The 27,084-nt window shown below is 37.8% G+C and overlaps 1 protein-coding gene across 1 annotated transcript in view; it reads right to left on the bottom strand.

Moving 5' to 3' along the window:
• The window catches only part of LOC121864680 (guanine nucleotide-binding protein G(s) subunit alpha), a 102,004-nt gene that overhangs the window by 4,057 nt on the left and 70,863 nt on the right, over positions 1-27,084 (bottom strand). Inside the window, exons 5-7 of the mRNA XM_042363838.1 lie at positions 21,100-21,228; positions 13,116-13,295; positions 1,333-1,531 (exon numbers count right to left, since the gene is read on the bottom strand). Coding sequence (XP_042219772.1) covers positions 1,333-1,531; positions 13,116-13,295; positions 21,100-21,228 — 508 coding nt within the window. The remainder of the gene's footprint in view (positions 1-1,332; positions 1,532-13,115; positions 13,296-21,099; positions 21,229-27,084) is intronic.

Raw genomic sequence — 27,084 nt, 5'->3', positions numbered from 1 at the left:
ACATTTGTAGCTCAGTGCATCCTGGTGTCAGTGGAGTTACTTGGTTCACCTAATTTTGTTAACAGTATTAAAGCCGACTGTGCAAGGGCACTGTATACAAAGAACCCATCTTCAAAGCTTTACTCCTGTGTAAAACATTTAATATGGATAGTGAATTGGCGAAATATAAACTAAAGGCGATTATTGTAAGGCGTTTCAGATGCACGGAATAGCTAACGCGTTAGCTATTCTGTCTCTGCAGCAGCTGCTTTAGTGTTGTGCACAGGGGCGTTCAGAGGGAAAAGTTAACACCTTGATCAGGCGTTAAGACTTTCCGCGTGGCCAGCGCGGCACAAATAGCTAACAACCAATCAGCGATTTCTCCGGGTGAAAATACGCATCCCGGATCATGGCCGCTTATGGAGAATATTTTTATTAATATTGAGGAGTTGGAGGCATGTAAGGCAATAAAAAAACTGTGATATAATAATAAAAATAATTCTATATACGGCAGTATATTGGATAGGACCTAAAACAAACTGTAAGGCATGAAATAATTGAAAAAGATTAGCCCTAGTTGAAACCTGTTTTGACTCCGCCCTTTTACGTGGGTGCTGTCCGATTTCATTAGCCATTGGTAACTTTGGTGTAACAATATTGATAATTACTCAAATATAATTAAAACTTTAATATTATTACTCAGAAGATACTTTAAATAAGGGTGAACAAGTTGATTACAGTTCTGTAAGTGCAAAAATTAAGACTTAAATGAACCTGAAATTCGTTGTATTACGTGCACAAATATGTGAACACATAGCCACCAGAGAAGAAGCCTAGAGCAGAGCGGCTCTCTGGTTGTTTCTTGTGCTTTCCGAGTCCTTTACAAAGGGCGTTTTTTATTCTTTTTTGTCTTTCTTTTCATAATAATCTAAATATTTTCTTCACTGTTTCTTTCCACATTGTGTCCAAATTCAGTTTTCCTAATTTTATTGTTTTCTGTTGACTGTGTTGTACAAGTTATTCCCAAGACATGGTACAATGTTGTATTTTTTAATGGCAGTCCGTGAAAGCTAATGCGTTGGCTATTCTGTGCATCTTAAAATGCCTTAAATCATAATGAATCCAGAAAAAGCATTAATTAGCAGTTTAAAGTAAAAATTCAAGGTACTGAGGAATATCTTGCTATCAGCACTGAAGATTAAGAAATTTGTTAGTCATAGATAGTGGGCCCCATTCCTAAGTGACTGGTGAATTACCATAGTATATTCTCACACAAATATATCTGTAAAAAAAAAGAGAGAGAGAGAGATTCATGTTATTTCTATTCCAACACTAACATTTCTATGAACTTACTAGAAATTCGTCCCTGATGAAGTACTTTGCGCGCACCACTTCCGGATCTTCCCCAGGCTCAACAGTGGCATCTAGTGGGGTCTGGTACCGAACAAAATCGGGGAAATAATCTTCCAGCTTACTCTTACCTGCCCGGATTTTTTCTGCCAGCAGGTCTTGCTTGTTTAGAAACAGGATGACACTTATTGTGCGTAGCCACCTGAAAGTATATTTACATTTACAACAGGAACCAACCCATCACTTGCATCTCACCTTTTGTCTTTACAAATCATGTTTCCAAGTGAATAGTTGCAGGGTTTTTGGGGGAGGGGATAAAATAACTTCTTTTTTTAAATACTCTTAACTGTCAATAACTGTAAGTGGCATATATATGAACCTGCACATAAACTTTAACATTTGATCTACACTGTCAACTTCACTCTTCTTCCCCTTTTGGTGTGGGTGGAGCATAGGGGTTCCACAAACTTCAAAGAAGGTAAAATAAAAGGAGAAAGTGTCAAGAGCTAAGACAGAAGCACTCCACAAAAACTTGTTAATATCCTTAATTTAACCATACTGTATACAGTGATGCCTTAGGTCCCCAAATCAAATCAATTCACTATGCATAACACAAAAATATTTTTTTGAATTTGATTGTCGGAGACTATAAAGTAAGTATACAGTAATTTATTTTTATTTTCTATTTATTTTTAGTAAATCCTCATTTAAATGCAATCTATATTCCTATGACTTGCATTAACATGACGAATGAATAAATGAATCTTCTCCACCTTTGGTCTCTCCATATAAACCTGTTTCCTTGCTATAACTTCATATAAATGAAGTATTTACAGTAATATAATTTTGTGAAGTCAAATCTTTTAGAAAATCACAAAGTTGTAACCAGTACAATAATAAAAATGAAAAACGTCAATCAACTGGAATATAATTATCATAAGAAACTACATGTAGAATATTGTCAAATTTAACCTCAAATCTTGAATTAAGTGTTTTACTTCATCTTGTGAAGATGTATATTTTAGTGATTTCATCAAAACACTGGTATTGATACACAAGTTGTGTTCTGAACTTGGTTTTCATTTTCATTCTTCAACTCGAGTTATGACAGACAAGAATATAGTAATCTGCACTTTGTCTGGTAGCAATACATATTCCATAGAAATTTCATAAATATATCTCTCACAAAATTTATTGTATATACCTGTACAAGGTTCTGACCTTTAACTGACCTCATTTTGACTTTTAAGACTTTAATTTGTTGTCCAATACTTTGTCGGGTGATAATATTTTCACAGTTCATGTAAGATCATTTATACTGCACTTACCTTTCTACATTTGACAATACAGTATATATTTTTCAAACTGTCCTCCTATGGGTAAAAATTTAGTCTTAGAATTATCATTTGTTTAATAAATCCAAAAACTTACTTGTAAAAAGATAAAAAAAATTATTGAAGAAAATATGAGAACTAATGATGGTTTCATCCTAAAAAACACAGTAATGAACAACTCGGATACAATGCTTGACATATGTTATGGGTGTGGATATAATAAAACCCTAAACATGGTGGCTGGGGACAACTCAAAGATTAGTTAACTTCCACAGAGGAACCCTAGTCCAAATGAGACTCAAGAAGTACTTGCTACCACTGTTTGGCAAATAACCCAACATGGGTGTTTATCTGGCATTGTGAAAACCATCATCTAATTGGTGACTGAGGTGCTAGACTTCTAGAAGACTGCAAGGCCCTCGGCAAAGGTTTACTTTGTGAATTACCACCAAATATACAGTTGATAAGTCAGTGTCAACAATGAGCTCAAGCCAGAACCCAAACAAATCTAATGCACACTAATTAGATTAATCCAAGAACTTATTGTGATATAAACAAAGAATCCCTTGAAAATCTATACATGTAACTTGTGAAACTGATGAAACCCCACTGCAATCAGACAAATAACCCACTTCAAAGCAGTCATTTATCAGGGCCCCTGAAGAGATCTTGTTTCCAAAATATACATACACCAGAAGTACACAATAACACTTGAAGAAGAAATACTGTATCAAGGCCTCATCAACTATGATCAGTTAAAAACAATAAGCTCCCCAATCAATTCGAGTAGAAATTTCCTGTAATGCTCCCTGATGTCAAACCAGTTACTTGATGCAAACATAAAACTCAAGCAGGCCTCTTGCCAGGTAGGAAGAAACACATTAAAAAAAAAAATACAGTAGAATGGACTACTAACATGTGACACTAAATATGAAGACTCTATATACAGTCCATACTTCACTTTAAAGACTAATTGGTACCACGAAAACGGTCGTTAAAGTGAAAATCGTTCATGTGGTGAGTATAGTTTACATTCTAAATGGGTCAATTGGTACCAGTCCTCAGATACTTTCACCCCCTATAAACCCCACAAAAATTACAACCACTTACTCACACATTATACTGCATGTAGAGTTAATAACTAATAATAACTAACCTTTCGACACTCAATGAACTGCTTAATGAGACTGTTTGCTGTCATTTGAGGCAGGGAAGGTGATGTTAGTGCCCCCCTGCCCCCCACACTCACTGCTTCCCCAGCACCACCACCAACTGATCCTTCAGTTTCAAAGTCAGTGAAGTCTAGTGGGAAATCATCTAACAGATCACACACAGGTAAATCTTGAACATTATCATCAACAGTGCTGTCATCTCTGTCTCTACCAGAGGTAGAGAGGTTATGCAACACGGTCACAGATAAGTGAGTAGGTTACACCACACAAGTTCTGCGCTGTGATCAAAACAAACCACCCTGCTCGCTGATGTCATCAAGATGGCCACCCAGAGTGACTATCAACTTGCACTACTGATCGTTATTGTGTTGAAATGTATTGCTAATGTGTCGCATTTCATTACTGTCGTTATTGTGATGAATCGTTAATGTGAAACTCATTAAAGTTAAGTACAGTTAAACCTCGATAAATCCGACTTCAATAAAGTATATCGGAATTCACTTTTTTCAGATTCTGAGATTTGCTGGTCACCAGAAAAACATAAAAAATAAGAAATGGGAAAGATTAAAGAAAAACAATTCTGATGAAATGAACAACACATACTGAATACTGTACAGTGGTCTAATCAGATTTGCTATAGGCCTACTGAGAACTAAGACACCTGAGTATGTAAGCAGGCTGGGGCTGATCAGGTGTTGCCACATTCATCAGGTTTATTTATTTATTGATTCAGTATTATATTCTCATATGATTGGCCTCTTATGGTTTTTCATCACGATTAATATTACATCTTCAGTAATATAGAAAAAATACAATACTGTATGTAATTTGTAATATGACTTGAAAATAAAAGGATAAACTGTATCAGAAGGATGTTTACTCAAGATGCATTAGTATGAGCTTTCAGTAGACCAGCTTACACCAAGGGTGACTATAATACAATGTATAGTATTTGATATGAAGATACCTTCTTAAAAGCGTTATTTACTACCTTTGAGTGTTATATGACGACTCAGTTTGGCTACTTGTTGAAGACAGACATTGTGGTAAGCTGATCAGCTGTTTGTAACCAAATGAGTATGAAATGACTCCTGTTCAGTGTGGGATTCTTTCTTCAGGAAAGTTGACTCTTTAAGGATAATATTTTATCTACCTGATACCAAATGATCCTAAATTATATGAGAATTGTGGTGAAATTGAATAAAGAAGTGTTAAAGGAATCATGTGGGAGGAGGCCACCCCCTCCCTCTGCCAGCTGCTTACAGATAAACATTCACCTTCCACATACAAAATACTCCTTCACTTATTTTCATCTTTATAGTACTATACAGAATACAGTTTTCTCTTTATTCAAAAGACAAATTCTGTGGTTACTTGCATATAACACTTTACAGTAAATAACAATCCTCTCGGTGACAACCAGACTTGCATGTCTGATTTTCAACCCAGAGAGTTTTGTTTAAATTTTTTTTTATTGCTGACGTATTATTCTTTTAATAACCTTGTTATACACTTAAAGACCTTAGTTGTTGAAGTGCAGTAATAACATGACTGACTTTCTTTAAACAGTTCAGATAAGCAATGTTACATCCACCCCCCTTCCCTTAAATTCGCTTTTCTAGGACTTTCACATTTTTTATGCAGGGTCTGCCCCAATTAGTCTGATTTATCACATCTAAACACTTGGAGAATAACAAAAAAAGCAGGATAAAAACCTGCTCTTATCATTCATACAACATACAAACCTGTCTCACAAACTTAAACCCCTAATGACCAATTCCACAAAAGAACCATAATCAGATGATGAATGGCTCATGCTAACGGAGGTTGTAGCTGTAAGGAGGCGATATGCTAGCCTGCATTATGAAAAGAGTCAAATCAAATGAGGATCAGTTCAATAGCTGCATGACTCCATGAGTTGTCATCTCCAAGCCTTTAGTGGTAGCTGGGACTTCTCAGAACCTTTTCCAGCTTAGGCTGCTTTGAGATAATTACCTAATGTTTGTGTTGGTCTCAACTGCCAAATTCAGAGATTCCCTAGTCCAAACCTATAACATTTGAAGGGCATTATACAAGAGTTGTTCCCAAATGTTATTGAGCAATATGTTACAATTCCCGTGACCAGATATTAACCCTTAAATAGCATCCATCATCAGTGGATGTTATTGTTAGCTGTAGGGATGGTGGGCTACATCAGTGGATGTTTTATATTCCTTGCATTCCCCCCCCCCTTTTTTTTTTCCATATTGGAAGAGTAAGATATCCTTAGTTACCATTGCAGGATTCAATAATTTTTTTTTCTGACAAACTGGAAAATATGAGCTAGAGAGGAATTTGGGGTATATGATGAGTTGGTCAGGAAACAAACAATCCCATGGATGGTAAATGTAAAGCATGTTAAATGAACAATTATAACTACTACAGTGAGCCAGCAAATTTAAAATTGATGTAGGTTTGATTTTTTTTTTCTGAAGAATATAAAGATCAGGGGAAGAATGTACAGTCTCGTTCAAGATTCTTCGAACACTGCTGGAGACAGTTGGCAACTCGAGGCCGTTTGTTTACTATAGTACGCAGTAAAAATTATGAATGAATGTAAAAGTGATCGGTGATTGGTTACATAGTTCCCGTTGCTTATTAATTGTTGGTCTTTGTTGTTTCGTATTATATTAGACTTTTCTGCAGGTATATACTGTTAATTTGATATTAAAATGGATAGAGCAATGGGCCAACTTATATGAATTCATGTTCAGATAATTAAACATCAGTAAAAATCGGTAAGTATGTTAAAGAACATCATGCATCGGGCATAGCTGTGTGCAAGTTGTTTATGTGGTTGCTTGTTTATCATTAATTTATTCTATTATTATCTTCAAATGTTTAACCCCTACCGGTTGATGTTCCGGAACGTCCATCTAGGGCCTCGATTTGCGATTCGAGCGTCGCTTATCGTGCCATTGTTTGAATGCCAGCCGGGTTATAAGGTTCCAGCATGACTATTTGATGATCTCACCACACACATGGGTAGCATGGGTGGGCTCAGTGCGCTTAGTACGCATTAGCCTGTCGCCATGGAGAGTCAACCTCTCATTAAAAGTAGTGTAGTATTACTGGAAAATAATGCTATGATTATGTTAGAAATGTATTTATTCGTGGAATTATTATTCCGATAATTATTTATATGCATTACTTGCTCTCCCAAACACAAAGACAGCCAGACAGCCTGGCAACAGACCGCGTGTGTCGCCGAGCACTTTTTTTATGAAATATAATGCAAATAAAATAAGTTCTAAATGAATTATTTATAGAAAATAAGTATTATGATCAGTAAGTATATGTATTACTGGCTATCCTGGACACAAAGGCAAGCAGAAAATGGTCGTCAAGTGCGTAGCGACCATGAATGCTAGCCGTCAAACAAGCTGTCCCCTTATCCCCCTGACACTGCGGCCAAAGGGAAGTTTCTACAGGGTCAATATATAGTTTTTCTTACCTCTTTTTTATTGTTATATCATTTAAAAAGGTTCAAAAATATTTTGGAAAGATGATTTTTCTCGATTTAGCGTGGGAATGTACGGCCAGCGGCACCCTAGCCCGGGGTGTAGGGGGTTAATCCCTTTCGGGTAATTAATACAGACGTATGTAATCGATGCTCAGCAGATTTCTTTCTAAAAACGATGATTTCATGCAACGCAAACTGCTGTTTTAATTCACTGTGGGATTAAGCAGAATCGTCGGTTCACTGCTACCTGTAGTAAGTGTGTGTGTGTGTGTGTATAATAATAATAATAATAATAATAATAATAATAATAATAATAATTAATGGTTTATTGAAAGAGCATGGCAGCCAGAATGCTGAAAATATACAGTTGCATAATTGGGGAATGGGTCTCTTGATTTACAAATAATGTACAAGTAACATAAGTGATACAAATATGATGTATAATAACTAGGTGGGGAGAAGGTCATACTACGGGGCATTTCAACATAGTGACAGTGCAAAAAGGTAAGATTGACCAAGGAGTGAATACTCTGGTTGATTAAAAGTTATTGATAATTTTTACAATGGTTGGGACTGGGCTGTTCTTATAGCGATCAGTACGTGCTCGTATGGGCTGAATGTGGTTGTGGTGTCGAACAGCAATTCTCGGACGAGGGATCTCGAGTGGTAGTAGGACGGTTAATGGGATGGTGCAGAAGCTTCTCACAAAATTTGCAGATGAGGTCCTGGTGATGGTCAGAGAGAGCCAAGAGGGCCAGTGTGTTGAGCACTTCTTGATATGTGGAGTAGGAAGGGGAGAGAATAATCTTGCATGCCCTCTTTTGCACTTTTTCTAGGTGTTTATGTTGTGTGCCATTAAGGGAGGAAGACCAGGTACGGGAGGCATAGGTGAGCTTGGGAAGTATGAATGTTGAGTAAACACTGAGGAGCTCGGGTGCAGGAGCTCCGAAAGACTTGAGTTGGCGGAGGAGGAGGTGGACGGAAACTGGAGGGTCATGCTGTGTGTGTGTGTGTGTGTGTGTGTGTCAGCCTGTGTATGTAATTAATAATGACATTGTTTAATTGAAGGTGATGGTAGTTTATCTTATGAACCATCCATCTGATGGTGTGAATTATTGTGGTAGCATACGCCTAATGCTTTTAGAAGCCTTTATCTAGCAATATCATTGTCATTCTAAGACTTTGAATATTGCTCGACGGTATGTATTTATTAATTTATTTTTTTACGAGGATTAGCACCGCACAGGTCACTGACCCACAATGGGGATGCTGAAGGCGGCCTAGATTTCTGTGGAAGAGTAATATTCGCTGACGGAAAACCTTTTTCATCTACCTCTCACGGAAGGTTGCGGTGATGGAGGAAGAATACCACCTGATATGCTAGACAGCATATTCATGAGGAAGCAAGGAGTGGCCATGTGGCTTGCAATGTTTGGGGATGGATATATTTGCATAGAAGGAAGATTCACAGCTGAACAGTATTTACAAATACTCTTAGAAGTTATGCTTCCCTCGGTGCATGCATATGCTTTCCCGTTTCCCGAAAACATAATTTTCATGCACGATAGGTGTCCTATCAATACTGCATGGATTGTAAAGTGGTCGTTAGCAGTCCAAAGAAAATTTGCCAGTTTTAGACTGGACAAGTTAGGGTTGTGACATGAACCCCATAGAGAACGTTTGGGCCAATATTGTGAATGTGTGGGTGCCAGCTGAAGAGAGAACCAGGGTGCAGCTACAGGAGCATACACACCGTGAGTGGGAGGTGCCAAGGTGGAAACCACAACTGATACACAATTACGTCGCCTCCGTTCCCAACAGGCTGCAGCAAGTAATCGAGAATGAAGGTGGCTGGACTAAATATTAATGAGTCAGAAATAATTTTCCTATGTAATGATTGTTACATACTGAGTGCAATCGATATTCATTTCTTCTATGTTAACTGAAATAAATATAATTTTCATGAATATGTCAAATTGTATAACAAATGTAAAGAAAACAATCCTCTTCTAATATCCTCACTTATGCAGTATGTATACAGGATGATTTAAGTCAAACAAATCATAACATTATGGTTATAATTATTATGAAAGAGTACCATATACAACCACAGAAAAAATCAGAGGGTGACGGAGACGAAGAAACAACTGTATAACGACACAATTCCTACAATATGTAATGGTCTGATCACAGCTGTCTGATCCGGCTCAAGGCACTTGTGTGCGAGGAAATTGATCTTTTATTTCATTCTTATAATCTCATATTTAATAAGTTCATGTCATGCCGTTCACAATATAATATATTTATGTATTCCTGGAAAATGTTTACTGTAATTATTGTATTTGTATATATTTTCTCTTTTCATTTATTAGTAAGAAGTGGGAAGAAATCCTTGCCAAAATACCAAACTATATTACAATGTTACCCCAAAATTATTTCATAACTTACCCTGTATAATGCTCAAACACTCATGCACACTTGCATAGACACATACAAATATGCCTGCGCTCGTGAAGAAAGTTGATCTCAATGGTGTCCCTTGCCGGTTTTATTAATTACATAAAAATATTACATTAATTAGCGAAATCTCGTACTGAAGGTGCAGCTAATGCAGTAGCATATGTAATGTATTCCTGTAGACCTTTCAACTGCCATTGCGATTGTCATCCGAGTAGACTTAGCTTACTATATATTTCAAATGACATTTATTTCGATAATTGATTGTTTGCCCGTAAAAAACCTTTTTTCAACTGGTTCATCACAGGATCGCATTGGAATGTCTTTCCTTTTGTAAAAAATGTGTAGTATCCATTTCATGAAATATAATTTAAACATAACTAAATACATGAATAAATAAAACGAAAGCTAAGGTGCTCCGTTGTTTCCCTTTTCCCGTGTGATTATATATATATATATATATATATATATATATATATATATATATATATATATATATATATATATATATATATATATATATATATATATATATATATATATATACAGGAAAGAAAACCTGTGAAGTTCCCAGCGCTTTTCGTGTAATTCATCAGGGGTGAGTACAGACTAAGAGAGTAATACAAATCAAGGTGTATATATACAGAGGGTGAGACAGATCTCACCTACTCTGATATATATATATATATATATATATATATATATATATATATATATATATATATATATATATATATAACCCGACTTACGACGGGGTTAGGGACCCAAATCCAGGTCATGTCCATGGTCGTAAGTCCGATATACTGTAAAAAAAAAAAAAAAAAAAAAAAAAAAAAAAAAATTAATAAAAATCTACAATGAAATACAGTACAGTAAAAGTAATGAATAATGATGAATGGATACAGTACAGTGAAAGTAATAAATAATAAGGAATGGATACAGTGTGACTGAGCACTTAACCTTTAATGTAGTCAGCTGAATGCACATAGGGCCCCATAATTTTCTAATTATACATGGAGACTACATTAACTGGAAACGTTTCGGTATAGAAAATGCTTGTGTCATTTAAAAAAAAAAAAAAAAATATCTATATCTGAGGCGGTGTAATTCCCGGCAGAATAAGTCAAAATTAAATGAAAGTCTAGGTGTGTGTATATATATATATATATATATATATATATATATATATATATATATATATATATATATATATATATATATATATATATAAGTACCTGTATATCCTATTTCCAATGCCTCACAGGGAATGTAAAAAATAAATACAGTGGGGTATGCTATAACGAATCTAATTGGTTCTAGAACCTTGTTCGTTATAGCATTAGTTTGTTATAGGATTAATCCGTTCCAGGCCCCCAAATACAACCATAACACTGAAAAATATAATATAAAAATTAAAAATTGTAAAAAGTGCATAAATATGCATCTAAACCCCTGAAATAAAGAATATAATTAATATTTGTAATAATAAAACAATAAATTAGAAAAAAAAATTAAATTATGTTAGATTTGTATTAGTATAGCATTCTCAATTTTATCGGGATATTGCTAAACATAGTTGTTATCAACAACAAGAGCGTCAGGCGCCATCTTTGTCTCATTGTGTAGCCAGTGCACCACTGTTATTGTTGAAATTTCGTCTTTCGATGTGGAAATTCGCGTTATTTGTATAACTATTTTGTTATACAAGTATTTTGTTACACAAGTATACAATTGTAACAATGAGTCGTCCAAAGCGAGTGAGAAAGCTAATAACCCTTGAAACTAAGAAAGAAATTATAAAGAAACGTGAGAATGGAAGAAGCATTGCGAAACTTAGTGATGAATATGGGATGGCTAAATCGACTATATGTACGATTTTGAAGAATAAAGAGGAGTTAAAAACTGTGCAAGTGGCTAAGGGAATCTTTAGACTTAGCAAAGCAAGGTGTAATGTGATTGAAGAGATGGAAAATTTACTCTTAGTGTGGATAAAGGAGAAAGAAATGGCAGGTGGTAACATTAGTGAAGTTATAATTTGTGAGAAGGCTAAACAATTGTTTGAGGACCTTAAAGCCAAGACTCCCAGTGGAAGTGATAGTGATGTGCCAGTGTTTAGGGGTACCTGCATGCTGAATAACACTAAGGTAAGATAAAGTACCGTATTTTTTACATTTTCCACAGAATTTTTTCAGTGTTAAGCGGTTGTATTTGGGGGCCTGGAACGGATTAATCCTATAACGAACGAGGTTCTGGAACCAATTACGTTCGTTATAGCATACCCCACTGTAGTAGGATCCGTTCGTTATAGCATACCCCACTGTAATTTCATTAACCCTTAAGCCCTGGGTCAGGGTGCTGCTGGCAGTAACCCCCCCCGCGTGACAAAAATCCTAAAAAAAAAAAAAAAAAAAAGTGGCGGGAATAGGCGGACGCTCTGTGAACATCACCCAGGGCTCGCTGGTCCGACGTTCTGGAACGTCACCCGGGGCCTAAGGGTTAAATAAACTTCATAATACTGTTTCATTTATACAACTGTTTTTTTACACACACACGCGCGCACACACACACTTACGACAGGTAGCAGTGAACCAATGATTCTGTTTAATCCCACAGCGAATTAAAACAGCAGTTTGCATTGTATGAAATCAGCGTCTTTAAAAAGAAATCTGTTTAACATTGGTTCCATACGACTTTATTAATTACCCAAAAGGGATTAGACGTTTGAAGATAATATTAGAATAAATTAATGATAAACAAGCAACCTCATAAACAACCTGCACACAGCTATGCCCGATGCATGATGTTCTTTAACATACTTACCGATTTTTACTGATGTTTAATTATCTGAACATGAATTCATATAAGTTGGCCAATTGCTCTATCCATTTTAATATCAAATTAACAGTATATACCAGCAGAAAAGTCTAATATAATACGAAACAACAAAGACCAACAATTAATTTAGCAACGGGGAACTATGTAACCAATCACCGATCACTTTTACATTCATTCATAATTTTTACTGCGCACTATAGTAAAAAAAAAAGGCCTTGAGTTGCCAGCTGTCTCCAGCAGTGTTCGAAGAATCTTGAACGAGACTGTACATTGAATAAGCAAAAAATTATTTATGTGCAAAAGGACAAATTGTTGGGTGACAACCATCATCATAACTCATAGTTATCTTAAGGATATAGGAAAAAATTAAGAAAACTGATAAAAAAATGTCCACCCATGTCGTCTCCAGAAACATTGGACATATAAAACTAAATTTACACTTGATTACAGATAACAATATATTGTTGGTATAGATAAGACACCCACCTGTTATTCCATATACTTTTGAAGAGATCTAAAGATTCCCGTAGCCTGTTTTGACTGGGGTCTTCTCGTAGGACCATGTTGTACGAAGAGCAGGCGGTGACAAAAATAATGGCTGTGACGTCATTGAAGCATTGGATCCATTTCCTCCTCTCGTCTCGCTGTCCACCCACATCAAACATACTGCAAGAGAAAGACATATCAACAAACACTTGATGTGCCTTTACACTACACCAGAGAATACAGAAACCACAGCACATCATGTGTGTTGCCATATTTGACCTTCACATCTCACAATAAGATACAGTACAAACTATACAAACTGGGTACCAGAGTACAGTACAGTAAAAGTCCAAAAATTCGGATGCCAGAAATCCGGACCACCTGAGAATCCGGACTTTTCGAAAACTCAAGCTTAACTTTTTTTTTTTTTAGCTGGCTTTTGTGTGCATGCGTGAGCGCCACAGCTGCACAGCGACCACACGGTCGCTACTTTAAAACGAGCAATCAAACTGTGACAACGTATGTAATTTTGAATCCTACTCATTCCATTTACAGAGTACTGTACAAGCCCATAATAATGGCTCCTAAAGTAGATAAACTTCGTTGTGTGAAGAGAAAGAAGAACACTTTGAAATTGAGTGACAAACTTGAAATAATTAAGACACTAGAACGTGGTGTGAGCAATACTGTTCTAATGGAAACATATAACATTGGAAAGTCTACAGCTTTATCTTTAAAACTGCTCTTTTAGATAAATAAAGCATGCTATATTTGCTAATGAATAAACTAACAAAATGTACCTGTTCATCTCTTCTTATTTCTCCTGAAATTTGAATTTTAAAAGTACTGCCTGAGAATCCGGAAAATCCGAAAATCCGGACCGACCCAATCCCCAAGCAGTCCGGATTTTTGGACTTATACTGTACTTCGTTTCATCAAAATATTTCTACCATTGTAAGAGTTGGAATCTTGACAGGGAAAAGGATATGGAAACTTAGACAATAGTGCCATACTATAATACTGTACATTATTCTTCACCAAGCATGTAACAGATAAAACAAAGTACAATAACTGTCTAATTACCAGTACAGTACCATCTTTATAACATAAAATTATAATTTTGAATTCAAATAATGAGTCTTTCTAATGTTAATCCTGTATAAGATTATTTAAATAGTCATTTTATTTTACTTTGTCATCTATACTGCATATCCTTTGGTTTAATGAAGTGGAGTTCCCATATTGATATACAGTATCTAAATGAACTAGAGAGTATTAGGATCTAGTCTCTAAAATCATCTAACTCTTGAATAAACTCTCAACATTTTGGATAAGCAGGTATTGTATCACATCATGTATATATACAGTACATTCACTAACATGGAATAAGGACATCTTTTGACATACTCTACTGCAGCTGCAGCTCCTCTACACCAAGAAAAAATGCAAGGATTTTCAATCCACGACTGATACGAAAGTGACAATTTCAACTAAAAAATGGACGGAAAGCAGTGAGGGACAGTGACTACATTTGACGGGTAAATGCCCAGTGGTAAACAAGGGTTTGTGGCTGACATTTCATGCCCACGTATGTAATAGGGATTTCCACCAAGGGTCGCCCTCACCCTATTAAGCAGCAATTCTCAAATTTTTTCAGCTTTTTACCCATTTGTTGCCTTCTTCAGATCTTTGTTACTCACTGTCACGCCATTCCACAGAATTTTTTTTTGCATATCATCATTAGATATATTGATTCCTCACCTTAATAAATTGAACTGATTTTGAAAATTGGGAATTATTTAAAAAGTAATAAATTTTATATGAAATTTTTACCGATTGTCGTGCCAGTCGAGTTGTTATCAAGCTGGGTCGAGTAGCATGATATATGACCGGGAACCAATTTTTCCCTGTTCCCTTACTTAACAATGGGAGAATTGCCTTTTACAGCTTTCAATAACCTTGAAACTTTGTGGTATACTGAACTTTTTAGTATACCACCAGAAATCTTGATGTGGTGCCTTATCAAGTTGAATTAAGGAGTTATTATTAAAATTACTATAAAGTGAGAGTGTTGCAGTGCTACTATAAACCACCCATCAAGAGGCACTCAGGACACTGGCCCTCTCAGCTCGCTCTGATAATCATTATGTCTCAGCTACCAGTCTGGGAACAGAGCTGCTATACCATCCTCACCACCAGCCATCTTAGAGCAGATCCCATCCACCTGCAGCTGTCCAACACCACTGCTGTATCAGGTCAACAAGACCAGCCACCCTTCTGTAGTGTTTGTAACAATGTATATTCACCTCATGTTTTCTCCTCTTTTTGTAATGAAAGCTTTTGTAATATGACTCACTCCCCAATGTCACCACCATAAGTAATCGGAGTCATCTCTGTACTTTGTGAATTTCCAGCCTTTTGCTGTTATTTTCTCTCAATAAACCATGAACTATTATTATTATTATACCTGTACTATTATCATTACTATATGCATGCAAATACATATCCATGTACTGTACAGGTATACACCCGTGAATGTTTATTTGAGCACATATATGCATCTGTGAATGCATGGGTATGTGTAAAGACAAAAGTACATATGGGTGTGTACTTGTGTGAAAATGTGTACGTGGAAATATCTAGTGTATTTGTGTATGCAAGTGTGCATTTACGGGAAAACATGTCACTAAATACATTATATTTATGTGAATGCATGTACATGAGCATTGTGTGTGAGTGTGTGTAACAAGGGAGACCGGTCAGACTGTGGCAACTACTGTGGGATCTCGCTGCTATCCGTAGCTGGCAAGATTATTGCCAGAGTCCTCCTAAATAGACTTCTCCCTGAGGTGGAAAACTTCCTGCCAGAATCTCAAAGTGGCATTAGACCATCACGTGGCACCACTGACATGATCTTTGCTGCCCGTCAGATACAGGAAAAGTGCAGAGAACAGTGTCGTGACCTGTACATTGCTTTCATAGCCCGAACCAAGGCCTTCGACTCGGTCAACAGGGAAGCCCTCTGGTGGACCCTCAGCCATTTTGGCTGCCCACCAAAATTCATCGCCATTGTAAGGCAACTCCACGATGGCATGAACGGCAGTGTCCTGCTCAATGGCACCCAGTTTGAGTTCTTACCCATCCGAACAGGGGTTAAAGAAAGGTGTGTACTGGCACCAACTCTCTTTTCCTTACTCATGCCAGTGCCAATTTCGCTGGCGGGGTGGACATCGAGTACTGGATGAAGGGTCTTTTCAACAAGATGATTCCAGGCAGAAACAAAGGTATTGGCAGCTTCCATTACTGAGCTTCAGTATGCAGACGACCTCACCCTCGTCGCTCACACTGAACGCAACCTACAGGAGATCCTGAACACCTATGCCAGGGGTGTCAAACTCATGCCCCGCAGGCCAAATGTGGCCTTTGGGATGGTCAGGTGCGGCCCGCAGGTTGACGGTAAAATTTATCAGCCTGTGAAATTATGATAGAAATAGATATGAAGGAAAAAATGCAGATATGAATGATTCAGTAAATTCCAAAATGATCTTTACATCATTGAGGCAATAATTAAATTTATAATGTTAATGCTAGTAATAACACCATTGTAAAGGGAAAATGCTTATATATCAAAATCATTAGAGAATTAAAAGATGAAGTCGCAGCCATACTAGCATCTGAACAAAGGCAGCAGCCAAACGTTGCAACACTAGGCTAAGCAGATAAGGAGAACCAGTATATGCTGTTGGACCCTATCCACTTCTTTGGATAAATTGGGAGTGATACAGTAGGCTCTCATATTTGGACACCTGTTTAGACTGTAAAATCCTCGCGAAATTTAAATCGTCCAAATTTAAATACAACTTCCCATGGAGAAAATTAATTTGAGTCTGGTACTTTCGATATTTGGCTAAATTTTGCCTTATTTACCCTACTTTTTGGGCGAATTAATACCTGTAATAAAGCAACATCCTAATAAACCAACGATAATAACACAGATAAAGTTAAATAATAACTAAAAACAACACAGAAAAGTTCTTATGTTCTACAGCTTCAGCTAGAGTTGAACCTGATGACTTGGCAACTTCGTCATTTTCGTTTTAAATTCAGAAACATTAATTAAAACATATATGAACAATAAATAAGTGTTGCTTTCATATTCTTATGTAGAGGAATGATGAAATGTTTTCACATGTGCGCACTTACATACGCGCAGTCTCACTTTTTTCCTTTACCATTAATGGTTAGCTACTTCTATTGTTCCATTTATTAAAATTAAATAACATTACTGTACTTAAAACAATCATATTAATTTTTTTACATTAATTTTACTACAGCTACAACCGGGTTCTTATTTTCTTCAGTTTTATATGTAGAACCAGTCAGTCACTGGTTTTGTAAACATTAACGAAAACAATGCTGTCTCGTCTCCTCGTGTGTGTTAATATTCTACGTATTATTAATGAATTGTATTCTTCATTTTGCACACTCAAACCTGTCGAAATTTGAGTTTCCGCCGCCAAAATTTGAAATTGTGTATTTTTTTTTCCAAATAAAAAACGTTGAATTAAAAACTCGCGAAATTTGAGAACCTACTGCACTTCGATTTTTAATCACTCAGTTATCTATAGCTCTGACTAACTATATGTAGAATTGATGTGCAGTTAATCCTTTGTACAAAACATACAGTAACTGTCACAAGAAGATTGAGCTCTTAAGCTTCAAAACACAAATGGAATTCTACAATAAATTGAAGCCCCAAAACAATGCATATACAGTATATGCCTTTTGTTATCCTATCATTAGCGTTAATCATGTTTAATAAGTAAAATGAATTTTACATACTTTAGATCAGACAAACCCAAATGAGGTATTCCTGGCAAGCCAGGTAAGGCAATGCGTGAAGCTGTAAACTTCAATCCTGCTGATATGTGACATAACATTTGTGTTGGCCCTGAAGAGGGTAATTAAAATAAGAATTAGCCCTCAAAAGCTTTTGAGTTTGACACCAATGACCTACGCAGATGCGTATGCACACTTCGGCCTTGAGGTGAATGTACTTAAGATTCAGATTCTCTTTCACCCTGCCCCTGGTTCAGCAACACTTCCACCATCCATCCAGCTTAACGGTACCATCCTCTCTAATGTTACCTACTTTCCGGTATCTTCACCACCGCGGACATCGATGAAGAGATTCAGCATCGGATCAGATGTGCATCTCAAGCCTTTGGCAGACTCCGAAACCGTGTCTTCAGCTGTAGGGAGCTGAAATTATCTACAAAGTTACATGTATATCGAGCAGTGGTCCTCCTCACCCTGCTATATTGCAGTGAGACATGGGTTACAGACAGGAGGCACCTCAAGGCACTTGAAAACTTTCACCAAAAGAGTCTACATTCCATCCTCTAAGTTTGCTGGGAAGACAAGAGAACAAATGTCAGTATTCTTGCTGACACCAACTGTAGGAGCATCGAGGCTACCATTATCCATGACCAACTACGCTGGACTGGCCATGTTACCCGCATGGACGACAGAAGACTGCCAAAGCAGCTACTTTACAGTCACCTAATGGATAGTAAATGTAATGCTGGCGGGCAACTGAAAAAGGTATAAGGATAGTCTTAAGACAAACCTAAAAAAGTGCCAAATCGACCCCCTCACCTGGGAGACAATTACTCCACACTGTAACACTTGGAGGAGCACCACACGAGAAGGTGTCAATACTTTCGAGTTAGCCCAACTGCAACCCAAGGCAGACAAGCGCCAACGCCGGAAAGACGCTGCCACCGCCGCTCCCGCATTAGATGCAAAAAATGTGGACAACCCTGGGGTCCCGTATCGCCCTCTTTAGTTACCTCAAAACTCACCAACCAAGGTGACACCCATAATAACTCATACCATTATATCATAGCTGGATGATCGTCATAGTCGATTCCGAGTAACAGCCAAGAAGTGGAGTAGAGTAGTGACCCTTATATCATAGCTGGATGATCGTCATAGTCGATTCCGAGTAACAGCCAAGAAGTAGAGTGAGTGAGTGAGTGAGTGAGTGAGTGAGTGAGCGAGCGAGCGAGCGAGCGAGCGTGCATGCGTGCGTGCGTGCGTGTGTGTGGAGGGGAATCAATTTAAACCTTTGTACTGTGTAAAGACCATATCTCTTAACCACTGGCAGCAGAAACTATGGGGTGCTGGTTAGTGAAGAAAGTCAGTAAATCAACAATATTCAATTGAATTAAAAAGGGTCGTGATTTGGTTAACTCCTTTGCTACCAATGATATAAAATTAATTACAGTATAGTACAACCTTTAGGGATTATAACGGTACACCAGGATGAGCCATTCCTTCCCGACATTTCAAAGTTCTCTCCCTGACATAACAAGATTATTTGCGATTGGTAATGTATTTGACGATCTGGAGCACCTCTTCAAACACTTCAGTGGAAGGCTATTACCACTGATAAAGGAAGACTGGCTATGAAAATGACGATCACTAAGATAGTGAGCTTATAGAAGGCAGTACCCCCCGTGCAGGGATAAATCGAGAAAAAATAAACTTTTCCCCCCACAAAATAATAAATAAATGAATAAAAAAAAGTGGAGGAATAGGCGGACGTTCTGGAACGTCAACAGGGGCGCGCTGGTCGGACGTTCAGGAACGTCACCTGGGGGCTAAGGGTTAGGGCACACTTCAGTGACCGCACTTTCCTACTGGTAAATCACACAGAGTTAGTTCTGCTGGGATCAGTCAATGGAGAAGATGTAAGTTCAGTAAACCAGACGAGATTCACAATGCTTATGAGGGAGATATCAACTTTAGCAGATTGCAGTACCAGCTGAAAATGCTTCCTGACATAAAGGATCAGGTGGGAGTACACCAAGAAAGTGAAGGAGATAGTTCATCTTTTCAGAAAAACACCTGTCTTGTCTAGCAAGGTATGCACGCTGACAAAGTTATTTTATACCATGCCAGTGATGACTGTGATGGCAGAACACACATTTATTGCCTTACAGCGCCTTAAAACATATCTATGGTCAACGATGGGCCAAGCACAACGTCGCTCTGGCACACTTTGACCAAAGACAGGTTAGTCAAGATGTACCTAAAGTCCATGCCTGATGCATTCATTTAAAATAATAATCATCGACTGACCAATTATGGAAAGATGAGTATGTCAACAAGTCAACAGACAACCACACAGGGACTGCCATCAAATGGGCTGTTTGGGCCATATGATGATTGCTGTGTTAATTAAAAGCAGAACTCTTTACCCCCAGTGTTTTGTAGATGATGAATTTGCCAAAATGCCAAGAGCAATAATTTGTTATATTGAACTTGTAATCTTGAAACAAGTTATTTCAGATCTTCAATTAATACACACAAGTAAGTTTACCATTTTTTTCTAACTTATTATCAGTCAAATAAATTGCGCAATGCAATAATTCTTCTCATTCTTTTTATCACACACCTTGAATATAGGTGTTATAATAGATAATTATGGTAGAGGGTGAGACAGGGGAAATAGAGGGGGGGGAATGGGAATGAGGGAGGAGTGACTGAGAAGAAGGAATAGGTAGGGATGGAAAGAGGGGAGGGAGAGAGGTAAAAAAGGGAGAGGGAAAGCAAGACAGAGGAAGACAGTGATAAGGGGAGGAGGAAATAAAGGAAAGGGGGATATATATGTCATTAATTTATTTTGTCCCAATATCCACCTCAGAAATAACATTATACCCCTTTGAAGTTATTTTGAATTACACAGAAAGGGACAGATACTATACACAAGTTGAAGTGACCACAATCCAATGGAATTAGAAAACATGGGGGCAGGTTGTTAATTTTGAAGCAAGAAACCCCAGATGATTGGAGCCCCCCTTCATGGATAAAGTTCTGCTGCCACTGCTCTTAACTAATATTGTACTCCACAAACACATACCGGTACTTATCATAAACAATTTCATCTGAAGCAACAATTACAACAATCAATACTTACTGGAAATTAACTTTGTCTACTTGAAATCTGGTCTCAAATATTCCTAGTGTGAGGACTCGACAGCGTAGAATATCTTGCTCTGTGGGAGTGTAATCTGTTTGTCGCACGATGTGGACCCGGTCAAGGAAACTGGAAAGGGGACAATAAAATAAGTAATGATCCTTTACAATAATTACTGAAGATCATATTTGTCAAGTAAGTACAACAGCCTTTAGCAAACACAGGTACTGTATAAATATAAATACAGTATGCAACTCATGTACAGTAATGACAAAAATGACAAATACAGTACAGTATTATTAATTTGAAATCACCAGTAATAAAACTGTACTGAAATAAAAAATTGCCCTTCCGAATGCCGTCACAATACACATCCACAAATAATTTCTACAAATATGGAAAGTACTTCACAAACTTGTTTTATTATCTAATCTTTACATTGGCTCACCGAAGTAAACCATCTAACTGGTCTTCATTATTTCAACAATTGGAAAAAATTGCTTCGTAGAATAAAATTCAACAATTGGAAAAAATTGCTTCATAGAATAAAACAGACATAAATAGAGAATAATTTATGCTGAGTACAGTCTTAAATAACTGGAAAACAAGAATTGGTTTAGTGAGACTTAATTTATCATTTCTACCAATTACTGGCTTACTGAACTAGCCATTTGAAGGGTCAGTCTGTTCTTTGTTACAACATTCCAGTGAAGGCAATGCTTATGAGTAACTGGAATTCTCTCATAACCAGATAGATTGTGCACTTAATACAGTAATCCAGGTGAGGGAGACTAAACTGTATACAGATAATAAACAACATAAGAGAAAGTAGGAACAATAACCACAGTACATCTGACATCACTTCCTGAACACCTTTCATCTATCTATATTTTCATCAACACACATTCAATATTTTATCAGCTGTCACTACATTGTAAACATGAACAAAAATAAATAAAAAATTATTTCCATGTACATACACACAAACTATTTTAAATATTTTATTGTTCATATCCAAATTATTTTACAAAATAATGAAAAACTGGAGAACTAAGTTTAATTATAAAAAAAAAGAAATGAAGGAGAGAAAAACAAAGAGAAGACAATAAAAAAATAATCAAGGAAGAGTAATACTATATAACCTGTACAGTACTGTACAGTAAACGCACACCCTATGTGCCTGTACCTTAATAGCACGAACATGCAAGTGTAGTCTCTGAGCTAAAATTAGACACAGGTGTTAGGATATCGAAAAAACACTTGCTCACATATGTTCCTGTACCCCAACCCAGCCAGTCAACTTTTAACATAGGATAACGACTTTTACTTCAGCTATTATCATATAAAGCACTGGTCATTTCTCTCAACTTAACAACCTCTTACAAATGATACTTAAAAACATATGTGGAAATTAAATCAATAAGTGATTTGTCAATTGGCTGGACTGATATATCTTTAACTCAATTATGAATTGAGAAACAAGGGTACAGGTGCAACTGTAGAAACATGTATGAATAAAGAGATTTTAAAATGATAAATGCACACATGCATTATTCACTGTATGCTATTAGATCACATCATGTACAATACACAAAAAAAGTTGGGGCACATACTGATCAAAAGATTTAGCTATTTGGGTAAATTAAACATAAAATTATTGAATAAACTCTTTGATATACTGAGTTTGAATGATAGGACAAATGTCAAAAGGTCAGAGAGAGGTTGAAACTTAAGTTCTTTGCTTGAAACAATAAAACTCTCACCTTCTCTGATATTGGGTTAATGCATTTTAAATATATATCACTGACTGATACGCACTTACAGTACTTGTTCAACAACTGTGTTCTTTATGATGACATACCCTACCTTGGCAATATACTATACAATACACTACAGTACACAGCTATGTTCGGGCAATAAACATACAAAAAAAATAATGCGTGTTCTGATGTAAAATGCATAATATCAATATGGTACATTTTGTCTACTCGTGTTGGCTGCCTGTTGGTAGTGGAATAACAATACAGTAATTATGCAGTATGGAAACTGTATATCACACAAAAATGGTCTGAGAAAAGTACTCGGCTTACTAAAGGTTTGTTAGGCTCGTCATATGTTTGTGTTGACAATCTGCCAGACTTTACTGTTGTTATTTGGAACCTGACTGGGACATTTACTTGTACACTAGAAATTTTACATTTGATAACTAAATGTGTGATACAAAGTGTTGTTGAATATTTATCCCATATTTGGTAATGTTAGTTCACATCACTGCCCAACCAATTTAATGGTGGCTATTTTCTAATTGAATTGTCATTATCTGTTACTGTAATTTTTCTTAATATTTAAAACTATGGGCTGTCAACATTATTAACAATATACTACAGGTATTGTTGAGTGAGTATGAGAATAAAGCATCAACTCTGAAAGGTCATATGATGCAATTTTAAAATTTTAAAGGTCAGAGAAAAGATACTAGTATATGTACAGTACAGTCCTGTACAGTACTGTACAGGTATAGCATAGCAACATTACACAGTACTTAACTTCTTAAAAAAATTTGTGCAAATAAACAGAAACAAGGTCAAACTATGAGATATCCTGACAGGGGATACCTAATGAGTAAACAATGACCAGCACTGTGATGTAACTGGGCAAGTACCACCCACCTGTACAACTGTGTGTACCGTATATATACTGTATGGTTTTTTTTTTTTCTTTTGAGAGAGAGAGAGAGAGAGAGAGAGAGAGAGAGAGAGAGAGAGAGAGAGAGAGAGAGAGAGAGAGAGAGAGAGAGAGAGAGAGAGAGAGAGAGAGAGAGAGAGAGAGAGAGAGAGAGAGAGAGAGAGAGAGAGAGAGAGAGAGAGAGAGAGAGAGAGAGAGAGAGAGAGAGAGAGAGAGAGAGAGAGAGAGAGAGAGAGAGAGAGAGAGAGAGAGAGAGAGAGAGAGAGAGAGAGAGAGAGAGAGAGAGAGAGAGAGAGAGAGAGAGAGAGAGAGAGAGAGAGAGAGAGAGAGAGAGAGAGAGAGAGAGAGAGAGAGAGAGAGAGAGAGAGAGAGAGAGAGAGAGAGAGAGAGAGAGAGAGAGAGAGAGAGAGAGAGAGAGAGAGAGAGAGAGAGAGAGAGAGAGAGAGAGAGAGAGAGAGAGAGAGAGAGAGAGAGAGAGAGAGAGAGAGAGAGAGAGAGAGAGAGAGAGAGAGAGAGAGAGAGAGAGAGAGAGAGAGAGAGAGAGAGAGAGAGAGAGAGAGAGAGAGAGAGAGAGAGAGAGAGAGAGAGAGAGAGAGAGAGAGAGAGAGAGATCCAATAATTGTTATTGGAATCCTCTGATTATCTACATATCTTTAATATTACTGACTGTGGAACTAGTGGAAAAACAGAAACAACACCTACAGTGTTACAAGAAAAATTAGCAGCCAAAAGTAACATGAGACATTGCTAAATGCATACAAACCTTCATAATAATCTTATGGTTTGTGTATTTCCTTTATAACTAAAAAAGAATTGGTGTTCAAGTGATGGGATTTGATTAATGTACATTACTGTATATTACTGCTCTCACAATTCTGTTGTTGCACTGGAAGACTTCTTGCCCCCTTTCCTTACTCCCTCAAAACACAGTTTTCCACCCACTCAAAAAGGTTCTACGGTAAACCCCCAGAGACCAGAGGCAAACATGTCTACTCTATGAGATGCAATAAGGAAGATAAGCATCCCATACTTGGATAATTATGACAAAGTGAGCTACTTTTTATGAAATGCCAACAAATGTAGTCTTTTGTTGGCACTGGCACAAACCATTACAGCACTGTATCAAGCCAACAATAACCTCTCAATGACTCTTAAATCATAGAACAAAAGTGCCAAATATGGTGTAAATACATCCATAGTTTACCCTAATGTTCTTCACATTTCTGGTATCATAGGAAGTGACGGGGGTGGGGTGAAGAAAAACAATACTGTACTATATTAACCCCTTCACTATGGGGATGCTACTTTTAATATTTTATTTGTCTAACGCCAGACAATTTTATTCAGCATAGAAAGATCCTGTACACAAAGGGTTAAGAGGATGGCTGGATCAGGATGGGACACCGACAACACAGTAAGTATTGTCAAGAGTGGGCAGCTATGTGTTGCTGCAGCTACTGTACACCTGTTGCTTCTCCACCTCACATCACCCTCTAACCCATCCCCCCTTCTACATCCATCACTACACCAACACACACTCCCTTCCTCACCCAGCTTATCACCAGGGGTCAATGAAGGGTCTTTAGAACAAGAATGCACTAACCACCATATTGAGACCCATTATACCAATTTTACATAAAACATCATAAACTGTTCACTTTCATCAAATCTGCAATAAAACTTTCATCAAATCTGCAATAAAACTTCAAAAAGGAAGTACAGCTTCCTATGGACCACCCCCTAAACGAGAGGCAAGCCTCCTCTATACAGGTGCTTCATACCGGAAGCACCATCATGCCACAAAATTCTGGAATGACTCCAGCACACACTATACCATATTCCCTTTCCTACTTCAGTAATTATCACACCAAACCTTCAGTTAACAGCTTCCCCTGCACTACAAAAACTATCTTCTTCCCTGATCTTCCTGAAACAATCCCCTCTCCTATACCATCCCCATCCTCGCTCTGACAACCAAACCTCCCCCTCCATTCCCTACCGTACTGAAACCAACTCCTCCCCCTCCCCGGCACCATTATATGCACCAAGTCCCCCCCCCCTTCCCCAGCCAAACTGCTGGCGGCTAAGAAGTGCATTCATTCATCACTACCAACAACAATACCAATATTTACCGACACGTCTACACCGGAAGCGGCCAGTGTATTCAGGCGGAGGGGTGGGCACACGCTCTGGAGACTCCCTCACACCCATCCCAGCCCGGGCCAGAAGGGGAGATGCAACAGTTAAGCTATTGTCCTGTGATAAGGAGGGGGGAGAGAGACGTGGGAATAGTGGGGTTGAGATTAGTGACGTGGGGAGCGAAATGAAGGAAATAAGGATGTGCTGTGGAAGAGACAAGTCAGTGGGGAAACGGGGACGAGTCCGAGGGAGAAGAAATAAATCCATGGAGAAGGGGTGAAGAAGAGGTCATGGGGAGGGTAAGAAAGTGACATGGGTGGTGGAAATAAGACGAGGAAGGGTAAGATGTAAGGTGGGGGGAAAAGGGAGACGTGCAAAGTGAGGGAGGAAGGGTGATGAGGAGAGAGAAATATGAAAATAAATGGACAAGGGGAGGGGGAACAACAGAGATGGTCACAATCCTGCCTTTCCAATAATGTTGCAGTCTTAAGAGCAGCTCTCTCTAGCAACATTGGTTTTCCGTGTGCATCAATCTACACAACTGTAGTGTCACCACCACCAGCCAACTATCATCCTCTCCCCCACACAACACTTAACTCCTTTCCCCCAACCAACGTCCCCATCACTACGATCATCGCCTACACACTCCTCCCCCATCCAACACCCTCACCATCCAATAATATCCAACGTATCAGTTATCCACAGCCTGGCACGACCTCTCACATCTACAATAACCAAAGTATAAACGTAATATCATGAACTGGCGTTTGCCCATGTACCAACGCCCACAATGTTACACACACTAGTTACCACTGATCGCCAGGCCCTTGCCACCTGCTGTTGCCTGCGTTACCCCCCGTTATTTTATCTACCTTGTGGGATGGGCAAATGTTGGGTGATGGGGGGATGTTGGGAGAAGGAGGGAAGGAGGTGAGGTGGAAAGAGGAGAAGGGAGGTGAGAAAGGATGGTGATAGAGGAGAGGTGAGATGGGAAGGAAGATGCGTGATGGGAGAAATGGTGTGTGTGTGTGTGTGTGTGTGTGTGTGTGTGTGTGTGCGCGTGCGTGTGTGTGTGTGTGTGTGTGTGTGTGTGTGTGTGTGTGTGTGTGTGTGTGTGGTTTTGGGTCCAGATTACAAGAAATGGAAGAGGAAATGATAGGA

This window comes from Homarus americanus, unplaced genomic scaffold (assembly GCF_018991925.1).
Source record: "Homarus americanus isolate GMGI-L3 unplaced genomic scaffold, GMGI_Hamer_2.0 scaffold57965, whole genome shotgun sequence".
NCBI lineage: Eukaryota > Metazoa > Arthropoda > Malacostraca > Decapoda > Nephropidae > Homarus > Homarus americanus.
The sequence above is the reverse complement of the archived record's forward strand: the minus strand, read 5'-3'. Positions and strand labels throughout refer to the sequence as shown.